General features: G+C 34.5%; 2 protein-coding genes across 2 annotated transcripts; one reads left to right on the top strand and one right to left on the bottom strand.

Moving 5' to 3' along the window:
* Nucleotides 1-380: 380 nt before the first annotated feature.
* Nucleotides 381-5,141, top strand: SUS3 (sucrose synthase 3). The gene is made up of 15 exons (XM_028072515.2): nt 381-616; nt 747-879; nt 1,332-1,483; nt 1,577-1,769; nt 1,954-2,072; nt 2,181-2,397; nt 2,511-2,606; nt 2,708-2,881; nt 2,996-3,112; nt 3,225-3,391; nt 3,476-3,700; nt 3,781-4,102; nt 4,193-4,437; nt 4,511-4,649; nt 4,740-5,141. The coding sequence occupies exons 1-15, from the start codon at nt 510-512 to the stop codon at nt 4,773-4,775; spliced, it is 2,442 nt and encodes an 813-aa protein (XP_027928316.2). The 5' UTR covers nt 381-509; the 3' UTR covers nt 4,776-5,141.
* A 619-nt stretch (nt 5,142-5,760) lies between these two features.
* On the bottom strand, nt 5,761-8,065 carry LOC114177702 (endoglucanase 17-like). The gene is made up of 8 exons (XM_028063178.2): nt 7,788-8,065; nt 7,500-7,706; nt 7,174-7,374; nt 6,981-7,073; nt 6,735-6,896; nt 6,542-6,647; nt 6,311-6,474; nt 5,761-6,218 (listed from the first exon to the last, which is right to left on the bottom strand). The coding sequence occupies exons 1-8, from the start codon at nt 8,019-8,021 to the stop codon at nt 5,886-5,888; spliced, it is 1,500 nt and encodes a 499-aa protein (XP_027918979.2). The 5' UTR covers nt 8,022-8,065; the 3' UTR covers nt 5,761-5,885.
* Between the last annotated feature and the right edge of the window lie 3,664 nt (nt 8,066-11,729).

Raw genomic sequence — 11,729 nt, 5'->3', positions numbered from 1 at the left:
AACTTAAAACAAGGCAGACACCATCAAACATCTATGCACTTGTTGTAGTTCTTTTCTTAAAAAATCTGTACATTTTAAATTGCAAAAATAATTTCTCTTTTATTTTCATAATAGCTCTTAATTTGAGTTTTAAATTTATAGTAATTTTTAACTTGAAAAAGTTAGATGATTTATCGGGTAATTATGTTAAGCTTGACCTAACATCTTTCTAGAATAAAAGTGAGACCAAGAAGAAGCGTCAGAAATAGTGGTTGCTAATCTAACCATACAAAATACTAAATTTATTACACAAAAGCTATAAATACATTTAACATGGAGGAAAATGGTGAATGATGGACACGTATACCTTTCTTGTTGCTTTTCTCTTCACTATAAAAACGAACTCAACTCTAATCATCCACAACACAACTCTCACTAATTTCTTCTTTAACTCTCCTGCTTTTTTCTAACTGCAACTGAAAACTCCAAATCCACTTAACTAACATCTCTTCATAACAAGAGTCTTCCACATGGCTGCTCAACCAAAACCAAAACTTGGTCGGCTTCCAAGCATCAGAGATCGAGTTGAAGACACTCTCTCTGCTCATCGTAACGAACTCATTTCTCTTCTCTCCAGGTTCTTACTTTGTCAAACCTACTTTTTTTTAGTTAATTAAAATGTTATTTTTTTCTCTGTGTTTGCTGCACCTGTTTTAGTATATGTCTCATTTCTATGAATGCTTGTCTTTGCATGTTGTTTTTTTAAGGTATGTGGCTCAGGGGAAAGGGATTCTGCAACCTCATAACTTAATTGATGAACTTGACAACATCCCTGGGGACGATCAAGCAAAGGTGGATCTTAAAAATGGTCCCTTCGGTGAAATTATCAGGGCTGCTCAGGTAATTTACTTTATCATTACTTTGATTTAGATTAAATATGATTTAATAAATGTTATGATTTTCTAAGTAGTTTTTGAGGTTTCATAAAATTTCATACAAGTCCCACTCAGGGAAGTTTCTCGACTTTAACCTGTGACATACACGTGGTCTGATAATAAATACTTTTTTTAGAAAATTATTGAATAATTCATTACTTGGGAGATGACCAATTTAACCTTATTCGAAAACTTTTTTAAATAAATTGAAATGAATACAAAGTATTTGGGACCTTGATCTATATCCTAACTGATAAGGACTTAATACTACACAGTTTATTGTCATTGTCACAGTCACGAGCACTGTTGTTGGCACTGTCAACGACTGAAACAGTAATATTCGGGAAAGTTATTTCGCAATCACGTTGGAAGATTTAAGATATGGAATTAAAATGTGTAGCATTATTTTTGTGACAGGAAGCCATAGTTTTGCCTCCTTTTGTGGCAATAGGAGTTCGTCCAAGACCTGGTGTCTGGGAATATGTCCGTGTTAATGTCTCTGAACTCAGCGTGGAGCAATTAAGCATTGCTGAATATCTGAGCTTTAAGGAAGAACTTGTGGATGGAAAGTAAGAAATACTGCCTAGTTTTCATTGAAGAAATAAACTCTGACCCTGGACTGTTTCTGAAATTGGTGACTGTTTCTGTTTATTGTTCTTTAGGAATACTGACAATTTTGTACTGGAACTTGATTTCGAGCCATTTAATGCCTCATTCCCTCGTCCATCCCGTTCATCATCCATTGGCAATGGTGTCCAATTTCTCAATCGCCACCTTTCATCCATTATGTTCCGCAACAAAGATTCCTTGGACCCCTTGCTTGATTTCCTCCGAGCTCACAAGTATAAGGGCCATGTAAGCATGCCGTGTTATGTTATGAACTTCAATAGTGTGATTATGTTACGCGACATCAGCTATAGTCTCAGCAATGAAACTTAAACTGACTTATGAATTCTCAATGTCTTATTTATGTTCTTTGTTTTAGTAAGAGGAATCCGTAATTGTGAAAATTTTCTCTCCCTTGTTGTTCATGTCACAGGCTCTGATGTTAAATGACAGAATACAGAACATTTCCAAACTCCAGACTGCTCTGGCCAAGACTGAGGATTATCTTTCTAAGATTCCACGTGAAACACCCTATTCAGATTTTGAATATGAGTAAGCTTATGGGGTTTATGTGTTCATTGTGCAACAGAGTGCTGCGAGAATTTCGTGGGACATTTTTTGCTTAATTTTTTTTTTTCCTTTGATTTGTTCTGAATGTAGGTTACAAGGAATGGGTTTTGAGAGAGGTTGGGGTGATAATGCTGAAAGGGTATTGGAAACGATGCATCTGCTACTGGATATCCTTCAAGCTCCTGATCCTTCTACTCTCGAGACTTTCCTTGGCAGAGTGCCAATGGTATTCAATGTTGTTATATTGTCTCCTCATGGCTTCTTCGGACAAGCCAATGTCTTGGGTTTGCCTGACACCGGTGGCCAGGTATCTATCTCATTTCTCATATACTGAAAACAATAGTTGTTTCGGTGCCTCCTCTTTTTGTTTCCCTCAGTTGTTTCCATTCTTTTATCTTACATTGAAGGTTTTATATGCAGGTTGTTTATATCCTAGATCAAGTGCGTGCCCTTGAGAATGAGATGCTCCTTCGGATTAAGAAACAAGGACTAGATTTCACTCCCAGAATTCTGATTGTAAGTGTCACTCTTTGGGTCTGGCTTTTCATATTGATAAGGCTTTTGTATTTGATCGTTTTTTGAGTTCAAATCAAGTTAAATTCTCTGCTGTTATGCAGGTTACCAGGCTAATACCCGATGCAAAGGGGACAACTTGCAACCAACGACTAGAAAGAGTGAGTGGTACCGAGCACACTCATATTTTGCGAGTTCCATTCAGATCGGAGTCAGGAACTCTCCGTAAATGGATTTCAAGGTTTGATGTGTGGCCTTATCTAGAGACTTATTCAGAGGTAATTGAATTGTTCACTTTCCCATGAATCATTGTCAGGATTTAAACAATTTCTTAGCTTAATTTAGATTTGTTATCATTTCCATTTAATATTGATGGCTGAGTATGTAAACAGGACGTGGCCAGTGAAATTGCTGCTGAGTTACAAGGTTATCCCGACTTCATCATTGGAAACTACAGTGATGGAAATCTTGTTGCATCTTTATTGGCTTATAAAATGGGAGTTACACAGGTTCTTGTCCCTCTTCTTTCTTATCTCTTAATTTGCCTTTCGAAATGTGACATCTCATGTTATCTACTGCCGACAGTCCACCTTAAATTGATTTGGATGTTACCATGTGTAGTGCACCATCGCCCATGCACTTGAGAAGACAAAATATCCGGATTCAGATATATACTGGAAGAAATTTGATGAAAAATATCACTTTTCATGCCAGTTCACTGCTGATTTAATAGCCATGAATAACGCTGATTTTATCATCACCAGTACCTACCAAGAGATTGCAGGAACGTAAGTATAATATACCTAGTTATATGTTTTGGTTTTCGATATCCTGATTCCACTCACTTCATTTTCTTTAACTCATACTCACAGGAAAAACACAGTTGGACAGTATGAGAGCCACACTGGTTTTACTCTTCCTGGGCTCTATAGGGTTGTCCATGGCATTGATGTTTTTGATCCCAAGTTCAATATTGTTTCTCCTGGAGCAGATATGTCAATGTATTTCCCCTACTCCGAAACGCAGAACAGGCTTACATCCCTGCACGGTTCCATTGAACAGCTACTGTATGATCCAACACAGACTGATGAGCACATGTGAGTTTGCAAAACTTTTACATCATTCTGTATCTCCATGGAGGATCAATACAACGTTGTATTTTGTCTCAATGTGACAGTGGAACACTGAAGGACAAGTCAAAGCCCATAATTTTCTCCATGGCAAGGCTAGACAGAGTGAAGAACATGACAGGATTGGTTGAGTTATTTGCTAAGAGCAGCAAATTGAGGGAACTGGTGAACCTTGTTGTAGTGGCTGGTTACATCGATGTAAAGAAGTCCAGCGACAGAGAAGAAATTGCAGAAATTGAGAAGATGCACGGTCTCATCAAAGAGTACAACTTAAATGGTGATTTCCGTTGGATTGCTGCCCAAACAAACAGGGCACGTAACGGGGAGCTTTATCGCTACATAGCAGACACACAAGGTGCTTTCGTTCAGGTATTATAATTATCACTGATATCTCTTTCCCATTTGATTTCATTTCTCAGGCTTTCTCTGTAAATTGTAACCATCACTCCATTGCTTCAGCCTGCGTTCTATGAAGCTTTTGGGCTTACAGTTGTGGAATCCATGACCTGTGGACTCCCCACATTTGCTACTTCCAACGGTGGTCCTGCTGAGATCATCGAGCATGGTATATCAGGATTTCACATCGATCCTTATCACCCTGATCAAGCTTCAGAGCTATTGATTGAATTCTTCCAGACCTGCAAGAAAGACCCAAGCCATTGGAAGAAAATCTCTGATGGTGGTCTGAAAAGAATTTATGAAAGGTGAGTAATCTTGTTAAATAAAACACTGTTACTTTTCTTGTGAGAAATGCTAACTTGAGCTAAAATTGAACAGCTACACTTGGAAGATTTATTCCGAAAGACTCTTGACCTTGGCGGGAGTTTACAGTTTCTGGAAATACGTTTCCAAATTGGAGAGGCGTGAAACTCGACGATATCTTGAGATGTTCTATATCCTTAAGTTCCGTGATTTGGTGAGTCACTTGACATGACATGACATTAATTTGTTCATACATGAGATGTTCTGTATCTTATTTGTAGCATTAATTTTATCTTTTTTGCAGGCAAAATCTGTTCCCCTAGCAAAAGATGATGCATAAGATGAAGCGAGTTAACTGTATACTTGAGGGCAGGCATAATAATAATAAAAAATAAAAGTTTGGTTGCGCTGCTCTGAAATCTGGTGATGTGATGCGACCTAGAGGAGTTTGATCTATTTTAAGTTAGATTATGTGAGAGGTAGTGAGCACTGGTTGATGAATTTGAATGTTTCTTTTTTTGCTTTGATTAGTAGTTAGCAGTGATCAAGGCCTTGATTGTGATCTCACTGATGAGCAAGAATAAAGCATTGTTTATCTTAGAACTAGTAATGAGACCGTGTAAGCCCTTTTGGGTGTGTAAGATTACATGCTAAATGGCCTTCAATTTTGAAGTTTTAAATAATACTTTTTTATTTTTACCATGAACTATTGTTTGGAAATACTATAACATTATTTCATAACGTATCTATTACAGGGAATTCAGTGTACACATATCATTTTGTTCAAATTTACACACATGTTATACTAAAAGCATTCAGATCCTTAACACTCTTATTATCTTTAATATCCATTATTATATAAATTTAGAACAAGGAGAGTCACTTAAATTTAAAACTTGTTCTTATAATAAAAAAGTACTTTATTTTGAAACAATTCCAGATGGAGGAATATGTTTCCATCTTAGGTATCATCCTCCCACTTCTCACTTCCCACCACTCATTACTTGTTACTTCTTACACTTCACATGTCCATCCTTACCAGCTTTTTCAGACCCTTTCATCCACATTTCTCTATATGGCTTTCAACGGTCAAAGCTCGTTATGTGTAACCCAGTAGAATATTCAAATCAAAATTATTACTCACTTATTTTCCTTATTATATTTATTTATATCCTCTGCCACTCTTTATTAACAATTCATTACTTCCAACTTTCAAGGATTAATCATCCCAACAAACCCTCATTATTATACATTCTCACACATTCCCACCCTCAACTTACTTTATACTTTTTTCAGTTATTCAATCTTCACCAACTATATATATATAAACGTAAAACTTCTTCCATTAAAATCAACACTTAACAAACTGGATTTAACACTTAAACAGGTTAGTAAGTACTGACATTTAATTAAAACAAAAGGTGCAAACACAAGTTGGAGACACTGTTCCCTAGAGTTGGCCAAAAGAGTGTGCAAGATAAGCAAGCGATCCCACAAGAGGTGCGTTGATATAAGTAGCAGGCTCTGATTGCTCGTAATCTGACCGTTCATCAGGGAACCGATCATTCAGATCCGGTCCTCCAACAACGGCACCCACTAGAGTATTGGGATTGGGTGATTCTGAATTCATCACACTGAACCCTGCCGAGCATTGGATCTTGCCAGGGTGAACACCAATGGACGGCAGCGATGAGCCCCTGTGGTGTATCCTTCGCGGATACCGTGGACCATACCCCACCATGTACGACATCTTCAAGGGGTTCTCTCCTAACAAGTAATCCACCTTGAAAACAACAACAATAAATGAAGATCAATATTTTCATGAAACAGAATGTATCAGCACGCACCCTTCTGATGGGTCTAGTTTTTCTGTACCTGTTTCTTGGCTATAACACGTAGTCTCTTTGGAGTCACCGTGGCTCCACCGCAGTTCACAACCACATGGGCTTTGGTTAAATACTTAGCGTAAGTTAAGAGTATGAAGGAGGTGGAAGTCACATACTGCATGTTGCTATCACCCATCTTGAACAGAAGTCCACCTGTGTTAACAATGGTGATACAATAAGAAAAAGAAGAGAAAAAGGAAAAAGAAAAGAAGAACCTTACCTGGGGTGAATCGAGAAGAGGAGGAACCAGGGATAACAGAACAGATAAAATTGTCTGCATGTCCCTTGTAGTCATGCAGGGATTGCACCTTCCGAACAAGAAATTCCTAAAACAAAGAACACAAACATGAGTTTGAAACCATTATTGTCGTTCGTTACCAACCCTACAAAAAGAAAAGGTATGAATTTTGGACCTTAGAAAGCAGTATCCTTGCTCCAACATGCTTGTTATCCCATCCAAAGGTATTATCAGAATCTGCAGCCCCAAGGGTCTGTCCATTGACTTGAATGTAGTTTAGGTACATTGGGTTCTTAGTAGCCTTGTGAAGCCAAGCAGCTCCCCACAACAGTTCATCCTAACGCATTTCGCAGGCATCATTCAGGAACTGTTCTTACTTTACACAAAAATGTAATACAAATTTGTTTTTCCAAGGCATCACCTGATAACCAGAGTAGGAGCAATAAAAGGGGCACACAACGGACTTCAAGCCATTGCTGTAGGATCCCCTGTATTTATCAGCAAACTGGAAAACCTATATTCATAAACAAGCACAACATCACATTTTATCAGCATTACTTTAGAGAACTACGTTACAATCAAAGCGTGGTTTTCGTGTGAAATGAATCACATACACGAATAGCCCTCCTAACCAAAGTTTTGGAATAGGCTGGGTCAGTTTTCTTGAAAGCCAGAGAAGCAGCTGCAAGAGCCGCAGCAGTTTCTGCAGCCACATCTGAACCAGGGTTGTTTTTGTCTACTTTGAAAACACTTCTTGGGGTGTCCATGTCCTCAGGCCTCTCCCAACAAGCGTGGTCCTTCTCAGCATCTCCCACCTGAAAAAAAAAAAAAACACACCCATTAACCATACTTCCCTTGCTTTCTCCGTATTCATAAGCATTTTGGCGTAACATGGCAAAAGTTGACAGATAAAAGAGAATATTATGAAGAGAAGAGTAACCTGGACATAAATGGTGTCTGGATGAGCAGTAGCTTTAAGAAGATAATCTGTGCCCCAACGAATGGCCTCTCTGGCATTCTGCAACTCACCTTTCATCACCCCACCAAACTCGATAACACTCCAAGAAAGCATGGTGGTGGTGAAGGCCATGGGAAAACCAAACTTCACATTGTCCCCAGCATCGTAGTACCCTCCAACCAAATCAACCTGCATTGCACATTTAACCCGAAATAAGCAAGGTTCACAAGCCAAAGAAGAAAAAAAATTGGGACTGAGATAGTATCAGACATTCATGGCGGAGCCATCAGATAGAGCAGAGTCCCTCCTCCAAGACATCCTCTGGTTAGAAGGGAGCTTCCCTGACCTCTGACCCTCAAAAAAGATGATGGATTTTGTGAGAGCATCTCTGTAGTTGTGTGTGGCAGAGTGAGGTTGGTGGTGGGAATGGGGAGCGAGGGAGTGAGAAAGGGTGGAAAAGGTAGAAAGAAGGAAAAGAAGAGAAGAAAAGAGAGAAAAAGTCATGTTGAACCAACCAACAACAAACTGCTGCAAGTATCTCTTGCTCCTCTTCTATCTATTTATAAAAGGCAAAAGCTTCCTCTGCAACGTCCCTGTTTGCTTGGTTACAATACAACAATAATTAGGTCCACATCCTATCCTACAAAACCACCATTTTTTATTACTTCTAAACTCAAAACCTAAGCTAGCTAACTAGCACTGCCACTACACCACAATACAAGTTCATTATCAAAGGCCTATTTTAAGAAACTGATGTTAAATGAAAATAGAAACTAGTGGAAACATTCATCGGGCATAGTTATTTCACAAAAAAAATAATCATATATCTTCAATTTTCTCCTGAACCAGTGGCTATTTTTCTTTAGAACTTGTAACTAAAGTATGAGTCTCGGTCAATTTGTGTAACCAGATAGTCAAGTCATACATATACATCAATTATACTAAACATACTGACACTGTTTGGTTCCATATGTTTAACCACTTGATTTTTGTCCATGCAGAGCTACAGATACTAACCTTTCCATATTCTGTCAATGGATGAGAAAATTTTATAGAAGGCTAAATAGAATCCAATTGAAACTATTTTTATTAAGTTATATTTAATAAAAAATATTAATATAATATTCGTAAAAATAATAAATTTAGATTTAGACCGAAGAGATAATATTATTTTATTTTGAAAAAAATAATTAACGAAAAATATATATACAATAATAAAATATATTAAAAAATATTTTTTAATAAAAAATATCAAAATATTATTTACATAAATAATAAATTTAGTTTGGAATCGGAGAGTAATTAATTTTGTAAAAATATTTATATTTAATTAGTTTGAATATTATAAAAAATATATTAAAAGAATATTTTAATTATTAAAAAAAATTGATAAAATATTAAAAAAAACATAAGTGAAGACTAAATTGAATCAAGAAAACATATAAGAACTAAATTAAAATCAAAACAATGATATTTGATAATGATACTGACACGTGACATTACCCTATCACGTGATATAAATAATGTCACGTGTCATACAAAAACCTGACACATGGCAAAAAAATTAAAAAAATAAAAAAGATCAGATATTGACATGTGATAGTTTTAATAATTTTTTTATGAAAGAAAATTAATTGAGACACTTTTTTAGAAGAAAAGTTGAAATGCAATTAACATTTTTTAAAAAAAACATACACCAAATTAACACATTTTTAAAAAAGTGGATATCATTCGAGTATTTAAACATTTACAAAAAAAAAGTAGTTGTCATTGTAAGATATATTTTGTACAAAATATTATTACCTTTTGTTTTTTACTAGCCTCCACACAGGCCTGTGTGTACGCATTTTTTATATATGAATGATAGTATATTAATATGTGATAATAGTGTAATGTTATTAAGTTAATATATAAAATAAATTTATATTTATTAAAAACAAAGTAAAATGAATAGAGAAATTAATTGTTGATGAATAAAAAAAAAAGAAAAAAAATAAACAATTTTATAGAAATTAAGTAAAAATAGCCATTAATTTAAAAAAAAATTTAATAAATAATTATATTATAAAAGGTAAAATTGATATTATAAAATGTGAACACAAAAGAGAGAATTCTCTTTATATATTGTTATAGATACAAAGAAAGAGGTTATAAAAACTTATGTTCTTTATAGTTTTTAAAAATGAAAAATTAATTATGTTTAAGAAAATAAAAGGAATCAAATTATGCAGTTTATTTTATATTTGATTTACCACTTGATTTTATTTTTGTTGTCTATTGTTCTTCAGAGCAGGAAAACAAAGGTATTTGAATTTTTGTGTGAAGAAATGCAATAAAAACAAGAGCACGGTGCTCGAACTAGAAAAACTGTCGGAGAAAGGTGATGAACAGAGCATGGAGAAGAAGTATCCCTTGAAGTTCTCCAAGAACCATTTTCACGAAGGCCCATACATAACAGACATGGAACTTATATCTATAACGATAAGCATGATCCCTCACACATATATAATTCCAATCCTTACCATTCTCATTCTGCATTATATGTTTTCTATAGTTCATACAATTTCACTCATGCATGCATGAAATGCTACAAGTTATGGTATCTCATAAGATAAATTTAATTTAAGATAAAAAATAATAAACACAGTTAACTTTACATCCAACACTTAAATTATGCTACATAACAATTTAAATGCAAACACTCTAGAATGTGTCTCCATCTTGTAATGAATAACATTTTAAATGCCTTCAAATAGTGATGTAAGTAATTATGTAGACCACGAGCAAAAGGTGTGGGAGTGATCAATGTAGGGGACAAACAGTTTCTTATATGTAAGAAAATCTCTTTTTTAGAACAATGGTTGTTTTGTTTTTTCATTCCCAAACAAATGAAGACAGGAAAACGAAGAAGACACAAAAGAAATCACAAATCTTTATTCAGGAGAGGTACTTAGGTTTTTCCATAACCACAAAAGAAAGATCTATCACAACACACAAATATTTCATGAACACCATAAGTGAAAACAAAAAAACACTGTTTTTTTCTTTTGTCTTCAAATTATAGCTATAAATAATGTGACTAACACCATTTCGAAATAACTCTACACCATTTATATCCCGTGATGTCTAATTAGTTGCTGGACAATATTAAATGAACCGGTTATTCTGTTCATTTGGACTTTACATTGTGGGCTGGGCTTGCCATCTCATAGCTGATACAGGCTTTTAGCCCAATAATTTCTCTTTCTTCTCTTCGGTTCTTCACCTTTGTTATGCGAAACGTTTCGATCAGATGAAATTAATTATTCTACAATATTGAAGCTGAATATTTAATATTTATCGGGAGAATTAATTTAGAATTAAATTCAAAATCTAATAATTCATTTGCAACTTTAATTTCAAGACAAATAATTAAAAAACGTTACACAATGTTTGTTTATTTATTTATTTATTTATAAATTTTCGGTCATTCGCTAAAGGTGGGTCAATCATCTTGTTGTTCTCATCTAATTCAAAAATACAATAGACATTCACTTAAGTATGTATTCATTTAAATTTGTATGTTGCATAAATCCGCATTTGCAAAAAGAAAATTTTCGGATAAATAATTTTGTGATTTTATTTTCAGAAAAAAAACTCATAAAGTTATTTGACAATTATTTTCAATTCATTCACGTGTCATTGTCGATTGACCATTTTGTAAAATGCGACAAAAGGTAAAGAGAACCCTTAACTTGATTTACAACTGATGATAAATAAATGAATCTTTCAATTCACTCACATTGACATCAAGGTTGATAACATTTTATAATTAGTTGAAGATAACATTGTTTTGGTCTACTTCAACTTCATCAAGACCAATTACTTATATTTTATATTTTATTACATTTTGTTATATATAGAGAGGGTATATGAATAAAATAAAATAACAAGTTCTTCCTGTAACATATTTCTTATATCTATCATATATATTATATTTCTCACATTTTTCACAATCCCTCAAAAATCTCAATAGCCATAATATTTCATATTATAATTATATGATCTGTAGTATTTTATATTATAGTATGATTCCAAAAATTTATAAGTCTGCATCCAGTGGCGGAACTTGGACAAAATATTTAGGAATGCCAAATTAGATTTGTTATATATAATTTTTTTAGTTAGAAAAAAAAGTTTTTCATTTTTTCTCTTCATTTCCTCTTCTTAAAA

Source organism: Vigna unguiculata, chromosome 1, assembly GCF_037176805.1.
Source record: "Vigna unguiculata cultivar grain cowpea cultivar isolate G323 ecotype 2 chromosome 1, ASM3717680v1, whole genome shotgun sequence".
NCBI lineage: Eukaryota > Viridiplantae > Streptophyta > Magnoliopsida > Fabales > Fabaceae > Vigna > Vigna unguiculata.
The sequence above is the reverse complement of the archived record's forward strand: the minus strand, read 5'-3'. Positions and strand labels throughout refer to the sequence as shown.

Excerpts from the sequence above, each read along its gene's own strand:
- SUS3 (XM_028072515.2), top strand. The coding sequence starts at position 510 with ATGGCTGCTCAACCAAAACCAAAACTTGGTCGGCTTCCAAGCATCAGA. Across the intron at positions 617-746 it reads CTCATTTCTCTTCTCTCCAG|GTATGTGGCTCAGGGGAAAG; the intron begins GTTCTTACTTTG and ends TGTTTTTTTAAG. Across the intron at positions 2,882-2,995 it reads ATCTAGAGACTTATTCAGAG|GACGTGGCCAGTGAAATTGC; the intron begins GTAATTGAATTG and ends GTATGTAAACAG.
- LOC114177702 (XM_028063178.2), bottom strand. The coding sequence starts at position 8,021 with ATGACTTTTTCTCTCTTTTCTTCTCTTCTTTTCCTTCTTTCTACCTTT. Across the intron at positions 7,707-7,787 it reads CTGATGGCTCCGCCATGAAT|GTTGATTTGGTTGGAGGGTA; the intron begins GTCTGATACTAT and ends TGTGCAATGCAG. Across the intron at positions 6,475-6,541 it reads CTCTTCTCGATTCACCCCAG|GTGGACTTCTGTTCAAGATG; the intron begins GTAAGGTTCTTC and ends TTGTTAACACAG.